This window comes from Microcaecilia unicolor, chromosome 3 (genome assembly GCF_901765095.1).
Source record: "Microcaecilia unicolor chromosome 3, aMicUni1.1, whole genome shotgun sequence".
NCBI lineage: Eukaryota > Metazoa > Chordata > Amphibia > Gymnophiona > Siphonopidae > Microcaecilia > Microcaecilia unicolor.
Window position 1 is genome coordinate 28,021,436 of NC_044033.1, and position 23,557 is coordinate 28,044,992.

The window sequence follows — 23,557 nt, forward strand, 5'->3', positions numbered from 1 at the left end:
CATACAAAAGAACTCTCACACAAGCTAAGTGAAAAGCATCTAAAGCTAGTCTGCCATGTGATCCATTTTTTCTTGCAACCAAGCCTCAAAAAGGTGCCCAAACTGACCAGATGACCACCAGAGGGTATCGGGGATGACCTCCCCTTACTCCCCCAGTGGCCACCAACCCCCTCCCACCCTAAAAAAAAAAAAGCTTAAAAAAATATTTTTTGCCAGCCTCTAATGTCATACCCAGCTCCATGACAGCAGTATGCAGGTCCCTGGAGCAGTTTTAGTGGGTGCAGTGCACTTCAGCCAGGCGGACCCAGGCCCATCCCACCCTACCCTGTTACACTGGTGGTGGTAAATGTGAGCCCTCCAAAACACACCCAAAACCCACTGTACCCACATGTAGGTGTCCCCCTTCACCCCGTAGGGCTATGGTAGTGGTATACAGTTGTGGATAGTGGGTTGTGGGGGGGGGGGGGGTGTTTGGTGGCTCAGCACCCAAGGTAAGGGAGCTATGCACCTGGGAGCAATTTCTGAAGTCCCCTGCAGTGCTCTCTAGGGTGCTCAGTTGGTGTCCTGGCATGTGTTCTCCCACTACCTGTTACACTTGTGCAGGAAACTGTGAGCCCTCCAAAACCCACTGTACCCACATACAGGGCCGTGCCAACATGGTAAGCGGGGTAAGCACTGCAGGGGGGCGCTGACCTCTGGAGGGCACCGCCGCGGTGCTTACCCTCACCACTTACCTCAGCTCTGCGCCGCCCTAGGGGCTTTAAATCTTTTATCTCCGACGGTCGCAGCAGCTGAGCAGCGTCAGTGAAAGCGCTGCCGACGTCTCCAGCCTTCCCTTTGCGCTTGTTCGTTCGTTCCCTCAGTGTCCCGCCCTCGCAAGGAAATGACGTCAGAAGAAGGCGGGACACAGGGAACGAACGAGCGAGCACGAAGGGAAGGCTGGAGACATCGGCAGCGCTTTCACTGACGCTGCTCAGCTGCTGCGACTGTTGGAGGTAAAAGATTTAAAGCCCCCAGGAGAGGAGAAATTGCTGGAAATGGAGGGGAGGGGAAAATTGGTGGATATGGATGGAGGAAGGAAGGGCAGAGAGGGACATGGATGGAATGGCAGGGCCCAGGGAGAGGAGAATTTGCTGGAAATGGAGGGGAGGGGAGAGAGGAGAATTGCTGGATATGGGTGGAGGAGGGAAGGGCAGAGAGGGACAAGGATGGACATGGAAGGGAGGACAGGGCCCAGGGAGAGAAAAGAAATTGCTGGAAATGGAGGGGAGGGGAGAGAGAAGAAATTGCTGGAAATGGAGGGGAGAGAGGAGAATTGCTGGATATGGATGGAGGAGGGAAGGGCAGAGAGGGACAAGGATGGACATGGATGGGAGGACAGGGCCCAGGGAGAGAGGAGAAATTGCTGGACATGGAGGGGAGAGAGGAGAATTGTTGGACATGGATGGAGGGGAGGAAAGGGAAGACAGAAGGAGATGCACATGGATGGAGGGGAAGGGAGAGAGAAGAAATGCTGGGCATGGATGGAGGGAAGAGAGAGGAAGGAGATGAGATGAGGGAAAAGGAAGAGAGGAGAAAAACTGCACATGGATGGAGAAAATAGGCAGAAGCTGGATCCACTGGACAGTCAAGTCTGCGGAGGACCCAGCTTTTACTTATGGATATAGAGCAAGAAATGAAGAAGAGAGGAGGAAAGTAAAGAAATAAATGGAAAGGAAGCCCTGGAAACGGAGTTAAGAGAACAGATAGCAGCAGAATCAGATACTGGGCCAGCATGATTAGAAAAAGAAAGTCACCAGACAACAAATGTAGAAAAAAATCATTTTATTTTCATTTTAGTGTTTGGAATATGTCCACTTTGAGAATTTACATCTGCTATCTTATTTTGCAATGTATAGCAATTTGTTTCTAAGAATATTGCTGACAATTCCTGTCAGTGTGGCAAGTGGTGAGCGATCATTTTCATGGTTAAAAATCATAAAAAATTATTTGCGATCAAGTATTTCGCAAGAAAGGCTTGTAAGCCTTGCCATAATTGCTATTGAGAATGATATATGTGCCCAGTTAGATATCAAAGATTTAATTACTAATTTCGTGAACATGAAAGCATGAAAAGCTAAGTGGTTGTAAACCCTCTATTTGTTGAGCAATCCCACAAAGATGGGGGGGGGAGGGCGCCAACTGATAGTCTGCAGGGGGGCACCTGAGACCCTAGGCACGGCCCTGGGCTCAGCACACAAGGTAACGGAGCTGTGTACCTGGGAACATTTTATGAAGTCCACTGCAGTGCCCCCTAGGGTGCTCGACTGTTGTCCTGGCATGTCAGGGGGACCAGTCTACTAAAAATGCTGGCTCCTCCCACGTCCCAATGGCTTGCCTTTGGACGTTTTAGAATTGGACGTCTTTTTTTCGAAAATGAAAGACATCCAAATCGCAAAACGTCCATGGTATTTTCTAACACAAAAGATGGACATCCATCTTTTTCAAAAATAACCTCCTTCCCGCTTCGGAATTTGGATGTCTATGTAAAATGTCCAAATTGTGACTTAGACGTTTCTTTCAAAAATGCCCCTCCTTTACTATTAAATCTTTCTAAACTTATACCAAAGACACATTATCTTGTAAATCTCACTCTCTGGGGCAAGTCACCATTGCCATTTCTGGTTTGTCTCAAAGGCAATGGAGAACGAAAATGATTTGCCCAGCTTCTCTGGTTCTGACCCCCTACTCTAGCAACTGGTCATTCCATCTGAAGTTTGTGCTTGCACAGACTTCATGCTCAATCACAACCTGTTTTCCTGTCACACCTAGAACTAGCCCCGCAGTTTTCCTACTTCTGGACAGGTGACATTTTGGGGGGAAGCCATGAACAAAGTTCCCAACAGGGAGTGGGGGGGGGGGGGGGGGGGGGGGGGGGCATGGAAAGAGTGAATGAGACAATGGGAAGAACGTTTCAGAAAAGAAGTAAATTGGGGGTCCATGAATAGAAACCCATAAACGTATGTTTGCTTAGAACTTAATACAGAGTGTAATTATAAAAGCATTATGTGCATAAAATTCATCTTATAAACATACCCTTTGCATACAAGTGTGTCTGATGACAAGAATGTGCATACTTATCAGACTATAGTGCAGGCATGTTTTGCACTCCAGTGATTTCTGTTGATGGCTCTCTCATTCTCCCTGTCTCCTCAGCTCGAAACCTTGGGTCATCTTTGACTCTTCTCTCTCCTTCTCTGCTCATATCCAGCAGATCGCCAAGACCTGTCGTTTCTTTCTTTACAACATCCGTAAAATCCGCCCCTTTCTTTCCGAGCACTCTACCAAAACCCTCATCCACACCCTTGTCACCTCTCGTTTAGACTACTGCAATCTGCTTCTTGCTGGCCTCCCACTTAGTCACCTCTCCCCTCTCCAATCGGTTCAAAACTCTGCTGCCTGTCTCGTCTTCCGCCAGGGTCGCTTTACTCATACTACCCCTCTCCTCAAGTTGCTTCACTGGCTCCCTATCCGTTTTCGCATCCTGTTCAAACTTCTTCTACAAACCTATAAATGTACTCACTCTGCTGCTCCCCAGTATCTCTCCACACTCATCCTTCCCTACACTACTACTACTTAGCATTTCTATAGCGCTGCCAGGGTTACGCAGTGCTGTACAAGTTTAAACATAGGGAAGGACAGTCCCTGCTCAAGAGCACCCCTTCCCGTGCACTCCGCTCCATGGATAAATCCTTATCTGTTCCCTTCTCCACTACTGCCAACTCCAGACTTCGCACCTTCTGTCTCGCTGCACCCTACGCCTGGAATAAACTTCCTAAGCCCCTACGTCTTGCCCCATCCTTGGCCACCTTTAATTCTAGACTGAAAGCCCACCTCTTCAACATTGCTTTTGGCTCGTAACCTCTTGCCTCCACCTACCCTCCTCTCCTCCTTCCTGTACACATTAATTGATTTGATTACTTTATTCTTTGTCTATTAGATTGTAAGCTCTTTGAGCAGGGACTGTCGTTCTATGTTTGTGCAGCGCTGCGTATGCCTTGTAGCGCTATAGAAATGCTAAATAATAGTAGTAGTAGTAGTAATAGTTACTACCCCTTGTCAGTTCCAAATCCAGCTGCTCCATGAAACTGTCATTTCTGGCATCTAAAACCTTTACCTCCCTAGCAAATTCTGATGAGATATTTACCCACTACTACTACTGTATTGCCAATTCTGTTAACTTTTTGGGGGGAAGCCATGAACAAAGTTCCCAACAGGGAGTGGGGGGGGGGGGGGGGGCATGGAAAGAGTGAATGAGACAATGGGAAGAACGTTTCAGAAAAGAAGTAAATTGGGGGTCCTAATTAACTTTCCTAATTTCTGTTAGCATTTCTCTGTCTGTTTTCTCATCCTGACTAGTCAGTAATGGTATGCCTCCCCACTACTATAGTCTTCTGTATCACATATGAAATTTCTACCTATAAAGATTCCAAAGTGCATTTTGTTTCCTACAGGACCTTTATCCTGCATGACTCTGTGCTACTGTTAATATATAGCACTACCCTCCATCAATCTGATCAACCCTATCAATTTGATATACAATTTGTACCTGGAATCACATCATCTAGACTATTCTATAGGTCTCTGAGATGCCTACTGTATATACATTTTCTTTCATTTTGTGCCACATATTCTACTCTCATTTTTTAAACTTCTGGAATTCATGTACAGAGAATTCCAAGTACGTTTTATTTTCATTCACCAACTGCCTTGCAAATGATATAAATTATTCCAAATTATACACATCATATATGTCTGTGCTTCACTTAGCTGCACTCCCGGACTCCCTCAGTTTCCTAAAAACTATTGGAATAGTTTTACATCAGTAGTACCTGAAGACTTGCCAATGTAATGCCAATTTTTAAAAAGGGTTCTAGGGGTGATTTGAGAAATTTCAGAATGGTAAGCCCAACGTCAGTGCCAGGTAAAATAGTGGAAACTATTATAAAGAATAAAATTACAAACATATACAGTGCACTCCATTTAAGTGCACGTCAGATAAGTGCATGCTCTGTTTAACTGCATGCCGTACTTCGGTCCCTTTTTTTGCACCATCAATTTCTATGGGGACAAACTTCGGTTTAGTGCACCACTGATAAGTGCAAGATTCGCTTATATGCATGGTTTAAGACTGCTCCTCTGCAGGAAAGACTCCGCATAAGCGCACGCATGGAATATGGAAGCCGATTGGCGCATGACAAAGGGGCGGTAAATTTGAAATCTCATTGGTTAACTGCCACAGGCAGAATAAGCAAAAGAATGCTGTTAGAGAGTACACTTGAGTTGTCGTCATCGCACAACTGTAAGACTTTAACACTGGCTGAACGAATAGAAGTTGTTAAAAAATTAGAAAACAAACAAAGTCAAGCATCTATTGCTAAAGAATATGGTGTCAATCCCAGTCAAATTTCACGTATCTTGAAGCAGAAAGACCAGCTTCTGGAAGACTGGCAAAACAATACCACACCGGAAACGTAAATGGGCAGGAAAAGCTGAGGATGTAGAAGATGCTCTTCTTCTTTGGTTTTCTCAAGTCAGGAGCAGACAGTTTCCTGTCAGTGGTCCACTGCTTATGGCGAAAGCTAATCAGCTAGCTGAAAGACTTGGACTAACTGAATTCAAAGCCGCTGTTGGAAGGTTGGAAAGATGGAAGGAGAGGAACAACATAAAAATTCAAGAAACAGCATAGTGAAAAACAAGACACTAATGACTTTGGTGCTGAAAATTGGGTTGTTTCAGTTCTTCCTACCATCTTGAACAAGTTTGCACCTCGTGACATTTTCAATGCTGACAAAAACGGTCTCTATTGGCAAGCGATTCCTGATGGAACACTTCCATTCAAGCAAGCCAAAACTACAGGAAGTAAAAAGTCGAAGGACCGACTGACGATCCTCCTTTGCTGCAATATAGAAACATGACGGCAGATAAAAGCCATATGACCCATTCAGTCTGCCCATCCACTGTAACCCCTAACTCTTCCTTTTCCTTAGCGATCCCACATGCTTATCCCATGCCTTTTTAAATTCTGGAACAGTCCTTGACTCCACAACCTCCACCGGGAGGCCATTCCATGCCTCCACCACCCTTTCTGTGAAATAGTACTTCCTTAAATTACTCTTAAGCCTATTCCCTCTTAACTTTGTCATATGCCCCCTCATTCCAGAGCTCTCCTTCAGCTGAAAAAGGCTCTCTTCCTGTACATAAATGCCCTTAAGATATTTAAACTTCTCTATCATGTCTCCTCTCGCCCTCCTCTCTTCCAGTGTATACATGTTGAGATTCATAAGTTGGATGGGAGTGAGAAGTTGGAACCACTCGTCATTGGAAAGAGCAAACAGCCCTGTTGCCTCAAGAATGTTAAGCGACTTCCTGTGTCATATGAGGCTAACGCAAATTCATGGGTGACTGTGGAAATTTGGAAGCAGTGGCTAAAGAAGTTAGACACTAGAATGCGGGCACAAAACTGTCAGATTTTGTTGCTTTGTGATAATTGTGCTGCACACAGTGATGATGTCAGGCTGTCTAACGTCAAGGTGGTCTTCCTGCCACCAAACACTACCTCTCTGATCCAACCTATGGATCAGGGCATAATAGCCAATTTCAAACAACATTATCGGACTCTTGTGCTACGTCATCTGATGAGTGTTATGGATGACCAGACTGGCAAGGTTAAATGTGCTGCTGAACTGGCTCGTAATCTATCACTGTTGGATTCCCTACATATGCGGAAAGAAGCCTGGAATCATGTTACACAGGCAACCATTGTGAACTGCTACAAGCGGGCAAGCTTTGTTAGGGATGTGGAAAGGGACGAAACAGATGCAGCTGTTGCAAACAGTCAGATGAACAGGCTATTGACATCCCAGCCGGTGTTACTGAAGAGGAGTTTCATCACTATGTAGCTGTTGATTACGATCTACAAACAGCTGACGACAACACTGATGTCGAGATATGCGCCTACACGCAGGGAACAGCTGATGATGGAACAGATGATGAAATGAGCAGTGAGGCACATGCTAACGAAATTCAACAACCTCCTGCCACTTTTGCAAGAGCGCTGGAGAGTCTCAACACCATGCGGGCCTATCTGGAGGCCACTGGATGCCAGTGATATGACAGTTTTTACCGTTTGGCAGACGTAGTCTATGGAACTCACAGACACAACAGTGTACAGCGGACTATGACTGATTACTTCAAGTAATCCTAACTTCAGTTAACGGAGACTGTATACTGTACGTATAATAAACAGTACTGTACATGTGTTTATCAGATGTCAAGCTTATTTGGGTCACAACAGTTAAGTGCACGCTCCGGTTAACTGCATGTATTTCTTTGGTCCCAGACCCTTGCACTTAAGCGGATTGCACTGTATAAACTTGATTTAATGGTACAGAGTCAGCATGGGTTCAACTAAGGGAAGTCCTGCCTCACCAATATGCTTCATTTCTTTGAAGGCATGAATAAACATGTGGATAAAGGTGAGCCAGTTGTTGTAGTGTATTAAGATTTTCGGAAAGCTTCTGACAAAGTTCCTCATGAGAGACTCCTGAGAAAATTAAAGCATCATAGGATAGGAGGCAAGATTCTGGTGTGGATAAGGAACTGGTTATTGGACAGAAAACAGAGGGTAAGATTAAATGGCCATTCCTCTCAATGGAGGAGGGTAAATAGTGGAGTGCTGCAGGGATCTGTATGAGGACTGGTGCTATTTAACATATTTATAAAGGATCTGGAAACTGCAACGACAAATGAGGTGCTTACATTTCCAGATGACACAAAACTATTCAAGGTTATTAAAACATATGCGGACTGTGAAAAATTGCAGAAAGACCTTAGGAATTGGAAGACTGAGCATCAAAATAGCAGATGAAGAGGAGGAAGTGACTTCATCCAGATGAATGGCTGCTTAGACCTCGAGCTCCCACTATGGCGGCTTCTAAATAGCGATAATAAGCGTTTTTAGTTAACCTTTGGTGTTGGCTACATACCCCTGGGCTATCTGGAGTTGAGCTGTTCGGTGATGGAAACTGCGCCCAAACCTCCAGATTTATACTCATAATTCGGGAAGCTCTGTGGGCTCCGAGTTCTGGAAAATGGTGGTGTTGATGCAGGAGTTAATTCAAGTCAACTCAGATGGAGAGATTTTAGACTTTATTACGGAGACAGGCTCTCATCAGGCTCTTGCATCTAAGGAAGAGCTCTCAACCTGGATGTCCGAGCTCAAAGCTGCAATCCTCAGTGTCAAGAGAAACCTGCATGCAGATGAGGAGGGTCTTCACAAAAAGACTGATGACATGTGGAATTACTTAAATGAGTTTGAAGAATGTGTTATCACACATTACCAAGATGTACTGGATTTATATAAGCGCCGTGACATGTTTTATAAAAGTGGAAGATGGGGAAAATATAGCCTGTAGGAATAATACCTGGGCAAGAGGTGACAGGGGAAAGGATGTGTTTGAATTGATGCAACAGTTTTGCCACCTTTTTTTAAAAGCAGCACAGTTTGAGTGAGCACACCGCGCCTTAGGGCCTTGTCAGCCAGACCGACCTCAAAATATCATTGTCTGTTTCTTACGTTTCCCCCAGAAGGAGTGAGTACTACAAGCTGCACGCCAAGTGGGACACACACATAATGTTTAAAGGGGCAAAGATTGAACTTTTCACTGATTTATCAGCTATTACTCCATGGAGACGTCAGGAGTTCCAGGAGGTAACGCACTGTCTCAGCCTACAAAAGATCAGATACTGCTAGAATTATCACCCTTTTAGCCTATCCTTCGCTAAGCAAAATAAGATGCATAAAGTCACACAAGTACAGGAAGCTCAACTGCTATTGCAAGAAGCTGCTTTATAACTACAGGAATCTCCACATCTTTGTCGAGATCTGGCGGTGTCGAAGCTATCCATGCCAATTGGACTCCAATACACCCCTCTATTTCTGCGCTGGACTGAGAGTGCCGACAGAGACTATAGTCTGCTATTCAGCTCATCTCTCTGCTTCATTAATTCCTGATCTTGGCTGACCAGCATGAGCAACTTGGTTGCATCCCGCTGGGGATTTGTTTCTCTGTAAGTTTTTATGATGGACAACTTTCCTTGTTTGATAATAGTATTGCTAGACTTTTGCAATCAAGCAATTTTCCCTAATGAGAGGGGTTATAGTAGCCTATTTCATTGAATATAGGTATTATGAAACACCTAGTCACCCGCCTGGGGCTAACCCTAAGGCCACCTGGAGGGCTGTCCCCAGCACAACTCGTCAGCCTGCACCTGCCGCTTGTGCTCTACACTAGCACCCTCCTCTCACCAACTGGGTCACAACCGCCTCTGGGCGAGTCTCCCGTTTTCAAATTAACCCCAGTGATTTCTAGGTTACTAGAGGCCACACTCCCAGGGGTCCCACAGTTCCTAGAAAAAGCACTCACAGATCCAAACCACAAGGATTCTTAGTCAGTCCAGACAAGCAGAGCGAACAAACAATTACGTTTATTATCAAAAAATATTGAACAATGAACTACAAAACAGATGGGAAAAACAGCACACAATAACAGATAACTGAAATAGGATTAATTATAAATTATCTAAACATTTTATCACTACCTGAACAGTGCCTGGAAAGTACAGGAAATATAGCTGCTCATCAGTTACAGAATATAACTGATCACAGGGTCTCAGCAGAGAGGTCTTTCTCCCTCTACTTCCAAACTGAGACTGGCTAATTACCTCACAGTTAGGCGGGAAAAAGAAAAAGCAAACTGTCAGTTCTGGTACAGCTTTAAAGAAAACAATCGCCATCTGCTGGCTACTTAGAAGAAATACATGTCATCAACAAAATAATACAGTTCATAGGCTCAGAATCAGAAACCCACTGTTTCGCCAAAAATAACCTTTATAATTTGCTGCTGATGGTGAGGGGCCTGGAGAGATGGTATTGCTTATGTCCTGGGCTATATTGATGGTCACTTTGGTTGGCGGGGGAGTTGGGGATGGGAGATTGGGGAGAAGGGGGTTGAGTGATAGGTACGGATAACACAGGGAATGGTTGCTATTGACTTTTGCTTAAGTTTATATATTTTCAGGAAAGAGTGTTGGAATCCCTCAATTAAGGTTGGGTTGTGGAGACAGGGATATCAGTTCCTTTTAAGTGATCATGCTGCCTTCTCACACTATATTTTTCATTAGTCAATCATGAACCTCCCACAAACGTGGGTATCAATAAAAATGTTTGAGGGCTCAACTCCCCACAAAAGAGACAATTTTATTTTAAAGAAGTGGATCGGCTTCTTTAGACAGTAGGGTTTGTCCAAGAGACAAATATGCTCCCAAAACATGAATACCTGTTCCGTCATAAGAACCATCAAATTATCTTTTTTGCTTCCAATAGGAAAAAGTCTAAAACTAATGAGGTTGAAATTGTGTTTGGCAATCACTTTTTTCCTATAGTGCATATTTGCCGAGATCCAAAAGGGAGATACCTGCTACTTAATATAGAATTGAGTGACTCCCTCGTCTAGTAGCGCTATAGAAATGATAAGTAGTAGTAGTAGTACACACAGCTAAATGTTTATGCTCCCAATACTGACCAGGGTAATTTCTACCAGCGCCTTGGTTGGCTTATATTAGAACAGGTGGTCAGTAAACTCTTGGTGGGGGGAGACTTCAATATAACCCTTAATACTTTACAAGATAATACAGCACCTGTGGTGGCGTATGGTAGAACTGATAGACAATATCTTCATCAACTCTTAAATAAAAGGGATTTAATAGATATTTGGTGGTTTTAACACCCCAAAGGGAAGGATTTCACTTATTAGTCAAGTGCTAACCACTCAAGAACTGATATATGGTTGTTGGGGAAAGACTTAGTGTCTTTGAAATGGTCTTCTTCTATTTAGGTCCGGGGCTGGACGGACCATGCATCAGTTTATGTGGTTGTTCCATTCCTTCAGCCTCTTGGAGGAAACTGATATTGGAAACTTAATGACAGCATCTTTCTTGACCCTCAATATGCCACTCAAGTAGAGACTGCTTTGAAGAAGTAGTCAGAATTTAATGATACCCCTGATGTATCTTTTTGGACAGGCTTTTAAGGCTATAATCAGGGGTAGAATTATAGCTATGAGTGCCCACCACAGGAAGCTTAAAACTCAACAGAGAAAGCAACTGTACCAACAGATATATTAGCTGGAGAATAATTATAAATCCGAGCATCTCTCTCCAGACCAATCTTTACTACTTAATAAATTGTGCACTGATCTGCAAGCATTAGATCTGGAAGAGATAAATGCAAGGTTGGAAACATTGTAATGGGAATATTTTGAGACTGCTAATAGATCAGGGAGATTATTAGCTCATAAACAACAATTACACACCCCAGTAGTAAAGGTTAACGATTCACAAGGGATGGATTGTAGTGCATCTGATCAAATACAGAGCGCCTTTCTACAGTTTTACAAAAAGATATATACTCCTGAGCATCAGCCTGCCCCTGATATCATAGACCAATTTTTAGTTTCGAATATTCTGCCTTGTTTAACCCTGGCAGAGGCCACCCGATGAATCGGAGCCAGCCTCTGAGGAGGAAACTTGATGGGCTATCCAAGATATGCCAGTGGGGAAGGCGCCTGGTTTAGATGGCTTTACAGTTAAATTCTATAAATGTTTTCAGTTTAGCTGGGAAGTTGGTACTAACCTCCCAGATTCTTGGAGACTGGCTGTGTTATGGTACTTTTAAAGCCTGGCAATCTGCCAGATCAATATGGCTCTTACCCCCAATCTCCCTCCTAGATATTGATGACAAGATCTTTAACAAGATTCTTGCTCACCGCTTGCAGTGTCGAATGTCTCACTTTATACACGATGATCAAGCTGGCTTTATCCATGGTCATCAAATGTTTGATAACATTAGGAAGGTATGCCATCTTTTATGGCAAGCAACTCAAGGGCATGGATAGAAACATAAAAACATGACGGCAGATAAAGGCCATATGACCCATCCAGTCTGCCCATCCTCTGTAACCCCTAACTCTTCCTTTAGCGATCCCACATGCTTATCCCATGCCTTTTTAAATTCTGGAACAGTCCTTGACTCCACAACCTCCACTGGGAGGCCATTCCATGCCTCCACCACCCTTTCTGTGAAATAGTACTTCCTTAAATTACTCCTAAGCCTATTCCCTCTTATCTTTGTCATATGCCCCCTCATTCCAGAGCTCTCCTTCATTTGAAAAAGGCTCTCTTCCTGTACATAAATGCCCTTAAGATATTTAAACTTCTCTATCATGTCTCCTCTCTCCCTCCTCTCTTCCAGCGTATACATGTTAAGATTCTTAAGCCTGTCCCTATAATTTTTGCGTTCAAGACCGCTTACTAATTTTGTAGCTGCCCTCTGGACCGACTCCATCCTGTTTATATCTTTCCGTAGGTGCGGTCTCCAGAACTGTACGCAGTACTCCAAATGAGACCTCATGAGAGACTTACACAACGGCACTATCACCTCCTTTTTCCTGCTGGTCTGCATTAATGCTAGGTATTGATGCGGAAAAAGCATTTGATAGGGTGTACTGACCATATATGCTTTCAACCTTGGAAAAAGTGGGTATTTATTTATTTGTTACATTTGTATCCCACATTTTCCCACCTATTTGCAGGCTCAATGTGGCTTACACAGTACTGGAGTGGCGTTCACCGACTCCGGTATGAACAAATACAAAGTGATGTTGTGGTAAGATAAGGTTCATGTGGAACAGACACATTAGGGAATCGTAGAGCAGAAGAGTTGTGTTATGTCCACTACGTACTTTGGTTTCGTTGTGTTGCAAAGTTCAGGCATTTAAGTTGGATCAGTAGGGTATGCCTTTTTTTTTTTTATTTATGCAATTTTTTACTTCACAAGTATTAATCTTGTTTCAAGAAACATTAGGCATATGTGAGACATATAGTACAGATGTACTTCATATAAAAGAAAATCAAAAGAAAACATAATTAACTCACCATGTCTACCTTAGACCACAATATAAAGGGGGGGGGGGGGGGGGGGGGGGAGAAATTACAATGATTCAGGGAATCTAAATAAGAAATATCTAAGAAAGGCTAAAGCCCTAACATCCACCATATCTATTTATAATTATACTGGTGTTATGTCTTAACAATTTTTTTCAGGTTTATGAACTCTCTTAATTGATTTGGTACAAAAAACACATATTTTATGCCTAAGTATTTTACAATACACTTGCATGGGTAAGCTAGTAAAAATGTTGCACCCAACGACCTCGTTTCCTCTCTCATTTCCAGAAACTGTTTCCTTCTCTCCTGGGTTATCTTTGTTACATCCGGAAAAATCCATAATTTTTGTCCACAAAACGTTTGCTGAATATTTTTAAAGTATAACTTTAATACTGCGTTAAAGTCTTGCTCAAATACAAAAGAATTAGAAGAGTAGCTCTATTTGTTACCTCAGTCAATGAATCCTCCAAAATCAATGAAATATCTTTCAGTTCCTCAGCTTTTTCTTGATCTAAGACAACAGGAGTCCCATCTTGATTTTTCTTAGCAGGTAAAAAGAAAATCTTGTTTATTGGAGGAATGTTTTGAGAGGAAAACTTTAAATTTTGAACATATCAAATGGTGAAATTCCTATCGGCTTTGGAAAATTTATTATTCGCATATTCAGTCTTCTATTATAATTCTCAATTTGTTCAATCCTTTGACGCATATTTATATTATCTTTAATTACTACTGAAACATTTTCTTTTATTTTAACAGTTTCTTCTTGAGAGCTCTTTTCATGATCTTTTAATTCTTGTTTCAACTTTTCCATGGATTTAGAAAGTTGGTCAATGGTAATTGCAAGGTTTTTTGTTTCTTGTGTAGAGTTAATTATCAAGGCTTGCATTTTCTCCATAGCCTGCCAAAGAGTGTCAAACGTTACCACTCTGGGCGGGTCAGACAAACTTCCCCGTGTTGAACTACTTTCTACTGCTGTCTTCAGCTCCGAGGGGGGGCCCCCTCCGCTGGCCATAACTTCTCCGACTTCCTGATTGCATGGCTCAGCTCTCCCCTCTCGAATTCTGGCAGGACAGAGTGGGTTACCAGTATCTGGAGGAGACAGAGAGATCTCACCCTCCTGCGACGCCAGGCTCCCTGCCCCTGCGTCTAGCGGAGCTCCTCCTCCAGTCTCAACGGGTGGGTGCCGAGTAGCGAAACTGTCGAGTGTTCGTTGTGCCAGAGAGGACGTGCAGGCCTGATAGGGTAAGGCTCTCACAGTCCCCTTTCTTTTAGTATGCGGCATCTTTGTTTAGAGGAAAAAGAAGAAAGCAGCTAATATTCTCCGACGATTTCGATACTCTCAGAATGTCGGCGCCATCTTGACTCCTCCCCGTAGGGTATGCCTTTTTAAACAGGTTGGTTTTTAGTGATTTCCGGAAGTTTAGGTGGTCGTATGTTGTTTTCAAGGCTTTTGGTAATGCGTTCCACAGTTGTGAACTTATGCAGGAAAAACTGGATGCGTAAGTTGATTTGTATTTAAGCCCTTTGCAGCTTGGGTAGTGGAGATTTAGATATGTTCGTGTTGATTCGGATGTGTTTCTGGTTGGTAGGTCTATGAGGTCTGCATGTATCCCGAGGCTTCGCCGAATATGATTTTATGTACCAGGGTGCAGATTTTGAAAGCAATATGTTCATTGATTGGGAGACAGTGCAGTTTTTCACGGAGGGGTTTTGTGCTTTCAAATCGCGTTTTTTCAAATATCACAGGGCGATTCTTGAAACGGATCCAATTGATCTACAAGATCCCCTAGCAAATCTACAAATTAATGGGGCCTACACAGATACCTTCACTCTATTGCTATATCAACCAAGTCCGTCAATGAGGTTGTCTCTTCCTACAATACTATTCTGTCATCTACTCTGGACACTCTCGCACATCCCGTGTCTCGTCCTGTAAACCGTAACAAACCCCAGCCTTGGCTGATCCCTACTATCCGCCACCTACGCTCTTGTGCCCGCTCTGCTGAAAGCCTTTGGCTTAAATCTCGTGCCCATGCTGACTTCATACACTTCAAATTCTTGTTGACCTCCTTCCAATCTGCTCTCCAACTTGCCAAACAGGATTATTATATCCAATTGACCAACTTTATTGGTTCGAACCCTCGACATCTCTTTGCCAAGCTAAACTCTCTCCTCAAAGTGCCTTCTCCTCCTACTCCCCCTTCACTTTCTCCCCAGACTTTGGCTGATTACTTTCACGATAAGGTTCACAAGATTAAACTTGAATTCGCAACCAGCTCTCCTCCACCCCCTCTTCCCTTAGTCCAATCTCTCAACCCTCTTACCCCTGTCTCCTTTTCTTCCTTTTCCGAAATCACTGAAGAAGAAACTTTACTTCTTCTTTCATCCTCAAAATTAACCACCTGCCCCACGGACCCTACCCCCACTCATCTACTCAACACTATCTCTCCTGCTGTCACCCCTTTCATCTGTCATATCCTCAATCTGTCACTTTCCACTGCGACTGTCCCTGATGTCTTCAAACATGCTGTAGTCACTCCACTCCTCAAAAATCCTTCTCTGGATCCTACCTCTCCTTTCAACTATCGCCCCATCTCCCTCCTCCCTTTCTTATCCAAGATACTAGAATGTGCTGTCCACCATCGCTGCCTTGACTTTCTTTCTTCTCAAGCTATTCTTGATCCACTCCAATCTGGCTTTCGCCCCCTTCATTCAACTGAAACAGCACTTGCTAAAGTCTCCAATGATCTATTCCTGGCTAAATCCTCATCGTTCTCGATCTATCTGCTGCTTTTGACACTGTTGATCACAGCCTACTCCTTGGCACGCTGTCCTCACTTGGATTTCAGAACTCTGCTCTTTCCTGGTTTTCTTCTTACCTCTCTCAGCGTACTTTTAGTATATACTCTGGTGGATCCTCCTCTTCCTCTATCCCGCTCTCAGTGGGTGTACCTCAAGGATCTGTCCTAGGACCTCTCCTTTTCTCCATCTATACTTCCTCCCTTGGTGCTCTGATCTTAGCCCACGGTTTTCAATATCACCTTTATGCTGATGACTCCCAGATCTACTTCTCCACACCAGAAATCTCGGCAGAAATCCAGGCCAAGATATCTGCCTCTCTAACATTGTTGCCTGGATGTCTCACCGCCATCTGAAGCTCAATATGTCCAAAACTGAGCTCCTTATCTTCCCACCTAAACCAACCTCTCCCCTTCCCCCACTCTCTATTTCTGTCAACAATACCCTCATTCTTCCTGTCTCATCTGCTCGTAACCTTGGGGTCATCTTCGACTCCTCCCTCTCCTTCTCTGCAGATATTCAACAGATTGCTAAAACCTGTCGTTTCTTCCTCTAAAATATCGCTAAAATTCGCCCTCTCCTTTCTGAGCACGCTACCAGAACCCTCATCCACACTCTCATCACCTCTCGTTTGGACTACTGCAACTTGCTTCTCACAGGTCTTCCACTCAGCCATCTCTCTCCTCTTCAATCTGTTCAAAATTCTGCTGCACGATTAATATTTCGCCGAAGTTGCTATGCCCATATCAGCCCTCTTCTGAAGTCACTTCACTGGCTCCCTATCCATTTCTGTATACAGTTCAAGCTCCTCTTATTAACCTATAAGTACATTCACTCTGCTGCCCCTCACTACCTCTCCACCCTCATCTCTCCCTACACTCCTTCCCAGGAACTCCGTTCACTAGGCAAATCTCTCCTAATTGTACCCTTCTCCTCCATCGCTAGCTCCAGACTCCGTTCCTTTTATCTCGCCGCACCTTATGCCTGGAATAGACTTCCTGAGCCATTACGTCAAGCTCCATCCCCGGCCGCCTTCAAATCCGGGCTAAAGGCCTACTTGTTTGATGCTGCTTTTAATTCCTAACCTGTCACCTGCTCGTAACCTTTATCTTGTCTTCCTCTCTTCAATAGTCCCTTTTCCCTATGTGTCCTGTCTGTCCTACCCTTATCCCTTATTTGTCCTGTCTGTCTGTCCTGATTTCGATTGTAAGCTCTTTCTTCATGTTCAACTGTGAAGCACTGCGTACGACTGGTAGCGCTTTAGAAATGATTTGTAGTAGTAGTAGGAGTATTCCAGGGATGTACACTGTCACCATTGCTTTTTGCTTTGGTGACGGAACCTTTTGCTCAACGAATCCAGGCGAACAGGAAGATTCAGGGTATTCAGTGCAAGGGGGGGGGGATTCACCAAAAGATTTTACTTTTTGCTGATGATGTGCTTTTTACTCTTTCAGAACTCCACTCTTCTTTGACAGAGGTTCTGTCCGCACTGCAGGCATTTGGGGAAGTCTCAGATTTTTTATCAATCCTACTAAATCTGAATTATTGAATATCTCCCTGACCCCTTCAAAGAAAATGAAAATGAAAAACACATTCCCATTCAAGTGGGCATCCAATCATATTCGATATTTGGGGATAAACTTAACTGCAACTTTAGATAAGTAATATCAGGCAAATTACCCAATTCTAAAAAAAATATCTTTGGGCACAGTTGGACAGATTTTTATTTATTTATTGCATTTGTATCCAACATTTTCCCACCTCTTTGCAATTAGTATTATAAAAGGATCTTGGGTAACATGATAATGATAAAACATAATAGTAGTTTAACACGCGAGCATGATAATGATGAGACAAACTAGTAGATTACCAAGCTAGTATTGTAAGGCATTTCTGGATAGTTGTGTTGGAGTTCATATTTGTTGGTCTCTTACTATTTCTTGGGTGGTACACATACAGACAATCAAGACGGTGGTGCTCCCAAAACTCCCATATCTTTTTACAGCCCTTCCCATACCTTTACTGGAGGCCTTATTCCGTCAAATACATAAGAAGGTGTTTAGCTATATTTGGCTAAGGAAGCCCCCCAGGGTGCAAAGAAGGATGCTTTACCAACTATGACAACAGGAGGGTATGGCAGTATCCAATTTGAAATTTTATTATCAAGCCGCGCAATTAAAATATCTCACATCTTGGATACAAAATACACAGAAAAGTTGGGTTCAGTTAGAGTAGAATCTGGTGGAAGAGAAGCCTTTGAGAATGATCCCCTGGCTACCTTTAGATAACATTCGAAGCTTGGAGTAGTCAGGGAACCCTATCTTGGGCTTGACTATGGCACTGTGGTTTACAGTTCACACAAAGGGTTTATTTCTCTGCCATCTCCATCTGCTATATGGAAGGATTTGTTCCAGGCCACCAGGATGGCACTTATAATAGATGGAAGGGCAATGGCCTTCTTTCCTTAGGCCAACTGCTTGAGAATGGAGGGTCACTAATCTTTGATGAAATGAAAGAAGAATTTGGTCTGCCACAGAGAGACTTTATTCCTGTACCTATTCTATATAAAACGGCATGGGAAACCACACTGGGATGTGAATTTGAGGTTGAGGCTTTGGGAAAAACATGCAACTCCTTATTGAGTGTCTCCATAGCTTCCAATATGGTGGAGAATGGCCATAAAATGCTATATCAATGGTATTTTGCGCCCACTTGCCTCAATATATGGGCAAGGTAGCGATCTATTCTGGTGTGGCTGTGGGTCACAAGGAAACTTTTTACACACTTGGTGGTCATGCCCCACAGCTCAATCATTTTGGGACTTGGTCATGCAAATAACCTCGGACATTTTAAGTTTGACTCTCCCTAAAATAGCTGCAGGCTGTTTGCTCAATGTTGGTCCCTTTGTTGTACCTAACAACAAGAGGAAGTTGGTTCATATGATTGTTACAGCTGGATGTCTGTTGTTGGCCTCCTCTTGGAAGTCACCTAACCTGCCAGGTCGCACAGCATTACTGTCCAAATTAATTTAGACATCAAATGCACATAATTCAACAGCAATCAAGAGGAATAAACTCTTGTCTTTTCATCGGATTTGGGACTGCTATGCCAATTGGTTGGACTGCACCTTACTGACTCCTACTACCTTCTTCGGATTGAAGATACTGGTTTCATAACATTCCCTGTATAGTTTGATTTATATGCTGGGGGGAGGGAGTTATGGTGGATGGGGACTTATTCTGTTTTCTTTTAGCTACATATTGAAGAATCTTAATATGTCATCAGAAGGGACTATGTTGTAGTTTAAGCTGTGTTATATCATTGCAGTTGTTGTAATTGAAACCTTTACATAAAACTTAAAATAGCAGATGAAATTTCATGTGAACAAATGCAAAAAGAGATGCACATTGGGAAGAATAACCCAAATCATAGTTACCTGATGCTAAGGTCCACCTTGGGGGTCAGCACCCAACAAAAAGATCTAGGTGTCGTTGTAGACAATATACTGAAAATTTTGCCCAGTGTGCGGTGGCAGCCAAAAAAGCAAACAAAAATGCTAGGAATTATTTGGAAAGGGATGGCGAATAAGAGCAAGAATACTATAATGCCTCTATCACTCCATGGTGCGATCTCACCTTGAGTCGCCATATCTGAAAAAAGATACAGCTGAATTAGAAATGGTTCAAAGAAGATCGACCAAAATGATAAAGAGATGGAACTCTTCTATAAGGAAAGGCTAAAGAGGTTAGGGCTCTTCGGCTTTGAAAAATAGACGGCTGAGGGGATATGATTGAGGTCTACAAAATCTTGAGTGGTGTAGAATGAGTAGAAGTGAATTGATTTTTTACTCTTTCAATAGAAATCAAACAAAATAAAACATGGAAAAGAAAATAAGATGATACCTTTTTTATTGGACATAACTTAATACATTTCTTAATTAGCTTTCGAAGGTTGCCCTTCTTCGTCAAGACGAAGAAGGGCAACCTTCGAAAGCTAATCAAGAAATGTATTAAGTTATGTCCAATAAAAAAGGTATCATCTTATTTTCTTTTCCATGTTTTATTTTGTTTGATTTCTATTGATAACCTTAAGAGTGGACTAACACGGCTACCACACTCCTCTACTTACTCTTTCAAATAATTATAAAGACTAGGAAACACTCAATGAAATTGCATGGAAATACTTTTAAAACAAATAGGAGGAAATAATTTTTCACTCAACGAATAGATAACCTCTGGATCTCGTTGCCAAAGTATGTGGTTAACAGCGGTTAGGTTATCTGGGTTCATGCTTTTACACTACCTTATAGATACCTCCCTCAAAACCATAACCACCTGAGCTACTATCAGCAATCCTATGATCTAGTTTAATAGTTACTATGGGGGCTCATTTGTGAAACAGAAAAACAACCAAAAAAACCGGAGCAAAGCGGCAGATGGATTTTTTTTGTTTGTTTGTAAAATCCTAAATTTGCCTTCTAGAACATCCCTGCTGCATCTTCTTTTGTTGTTCCTGCCCCTCACACATCACAACAGCTGGTTCCTCCTCACCATTCTTTAAAACGTATTTAAGTGACACAGTTTGTGAACACTGTACCAAGCAGGCACCAGCTTCAGTTTCAAACAACAAAATAATACAGGATTTCCCAGATCTCATAACAAAACTTTCAAGCACTCATTTCCCCTTTGGAATGCAGGTTTAAAACAAAAATAAAGAAAAAGGCAAATCTTTTTCTATAAATAAGGTATTCTCATTCCACAAAGTGGTAGAATGAGGCTTGAGAATATGTGAGTGCAAAATAAGAAACCCTAACATAAACAAAACGTACCTTCAACCAGTCTTTACATATTTATTTATTGGGATTTATTAACTGCCTTTATGAAGAATTCACCCAAGGCGGTGTACAGCACAGGGGAATATAAACAAAGCAGATATTTAACTTGTACTCATTGCAACATTCAGAAATAAGGTCCCACATTCTATAATATAATATCAGGTTTATCCACTGTTGCTGCAATAGTTCTGTTAACAAGTGACTATTTGAGATAGAAAAACAAGACATTCTTAAAAATCACCTTTTTTTTTTTTGTTACATTTGTACCCCGCACTTTCCCACTCATGGCAGGCTCAATGCGGCTTACATGGAGCTATGGAGGGTTAAGTGACTTGGCCAGAGTCACAAGGAGCTGCCTGTGCTGGGAATCAAACTCACTTCCTCAGTTCCCCAGGACCAAAGTCCACCACCCTAACCACTAGGCCACTCCTCCACTCATTGTCTCATAGTAGTTAGATTTGCTTCTCCAAACACTTTGCCCTATATTTATTATTCACTAAGAGGAGAACATTACTAACTAAAGTGTTTTAACTAAATAAGGTGTGCTATTTATTTTTATTTCCCACTCATGGCAGGCTCAATGCGGCTTACATATTGTATACAGGTACTTATTTGTACCTGGGGCAATGGAGGGTTAATTGACTTGCCTGTGCCTGAAGTGGGAATCGAACTCAGTTCCTCAGTTCCCCAGGACCAAAGTCCACCACCCTAACCACTAGGCCACTCCTCCACGCCACATTTTGACAAACACATGCATTCTTAGCCATAGCACACAATTTTTTTTTTTTTACCACAGTGCAGAAAGGGTAGTGGATGTATGAAACAGCCTCCCAGTGAAGGTGGCGAAAAGATAGTATCTGAATTAAAAAAAAAACATGGCACAACAGAGGATCTCTAAAGGAGAGGAAGACATTTTAGAACTGAGCAATTGGTAAGGATGAACAGACTGGATAGGCAATAAGGCCTACTATCTGCTGTCATTTTCTATGTTTAATTTGTAGGTGACAGCCCAATAAAAAGTATCACAACAACCATCCGTACAACTGGTCCTATTCTTTTTCAGTTGATACCACTATAATATGAGCTACAGCACTGGCAAAGCATGTGGAGGAGTGGCCTAGTGGTTAGGGTGGTGGACTTTGGTCCTGGGGAACTGAGTTCGATTCCCGGCACAGACAGCTCCTTGTGACTCTGGGCAAGTCACTTAACCCCCCATTGCCCGCCGCATTGAGCCTGCCATGAGTGGGAAAGCACGGGGTACAAATGTAAATAAAATAAAAATAAAATAAAATAACATTCAGTATTTGATCCCTTGTGAATATAAACATACATTTTCTGTAGCACCACCTTGCTTAATTTCCATATCACGGCTTAATGAACTTACTTTTCAAGATGAACTGTAACCAGTGGAGAACACAGGTTAGCAGAAGCCTTTGCCAAACCTAGGGTCATGATGGTCTCATGTAACCTATTCACTGTTTCAACTTCTCCTTGTACAGCTGCAGCATTGAGGATGTGGAAAAAGGACGTGTCTGCTGTATCTCCGATAAGAACATCCTTCTCTTTCATCTCCTTTAGAATGTTAATGGCATCTACAATGAAATAACACAAAAGGCCCTTAGGTAATTTCATGTAGGGAAAACAAACTGTTATTAAAACAGCATTTCAAACCCAGCAGGAATGTAAATTCTGGTGTATAATGCTGATTTCAAGTTAATTACTACTTGCATTTCTAAACGAGACTACAATTATAAATCCACAATAGCATGGTTTTATCATTTCTCTGCAACTGCGACTACAAATTATAGATAGGAACTGTGTGCCCACTCTGTACCACATAACCCTGTACAGTCTGCCCTATAGCTGTGAGATCCTACTAAATGGATGCTTTTATCGTTCAGTACTAACATCTGCTAAATCACACCATTGTTTCTTCAGCAGATGGCTTGTCACGAGGCCAGATAATAAAGATGTGTTTACACTATATATACAGCCAGACTAATGGTCTGATACCGATAGGGCCTGTTTGCTGTGTCGATACTAATTAGCCAAGCAGAGCCAATGAAAGCTTTCCAACAGACTGCATGTTAAAACATTAGGTTCATTAAGCTTCATTAAGAAGGCAGAAATCAACATTTTCCTGTAAGGAATAAGCAAAGTGGATTTTTCGAATGATGGTCCTAATTATTATGCAGATAAAACATGCATTTTGACCATTTTACAGAACATTCATGCCAGAAAAAGCAGACTATCCTTAAAATAACTATGTCCAACATTAAAATAACACTTCCAGTTGAGAAGGCTATGTCCTCTCCGTGCAAATTTGTGAACAGTGTCTAACTTGAGTCTAACTTGACCACTGTTTGGAAAACAGAATACTGGGCTAGATGGACCACTGGTCTGACCCAGTATGGCTACTCTTATGTTCTTTTCACTAAACACTTGAGGGGTAAGCTGCTCTTAGTAAGTGATCCAGTTACGTTTTACACATTCTTTTAGTGAGGGAAATCACAGCAAGATTATTCCTTTTTCAAAAGCAATATGACCTGTAAGAAAATGTGGCTTCAAATACTGCTGCCCTAAACTTCTTATGCACGGCAATCAGACTGCTTTGTCTCTCCTCCCCTGAGCCACAGGTTGCTCTCCCAGTACATACCGGAAGCCACCCTGGTGGTCTTGTGGATTCTTCGGGGCAGGATAGATCCCCCGTCTTTCCTGCCTGCTGCTACTGACCCCTCTTGCTGCAGCATCGCTTTTTAAAAATGGCCGCCGAGACTTCCAGCGGCGGCCTCGCCAGACTTCCACTATAGTTTTGAAAGGTTGCCGTTGGAAGTCTCGGCAGCCATTTTAAAAAAGTGATAAAGCAGCAACAAG

The 23,557-nt window shown here is 42.7% G+C and overlaps 1 protein-coding gene across 2 annotated transcripts in view; it reads right to left on the reverse strand.

Annotated features, from left to right (window-relative positions):
- The window catches only part of LRPPRC (leucine rich pentatricopeptide repeat containing), a 346,459-nt gene that overhangs the window by 152,057 nt on the left and 170,845 nt on the right, over positions 1–23,557 (reverse strand). For both annotated transcript variants that reach the window (XM_030195798.1, XM_030195797.1), the window contains exon 23: positions 22,068–22,275. In XM_030195798.1, coding sequence (XP_030051658.1) covers positions 22,068–22,275 — 208 coding nt within the window. The remainder of the gene's footprint in view (positions 1–22,067; positions 22,276–23,557) is intronic.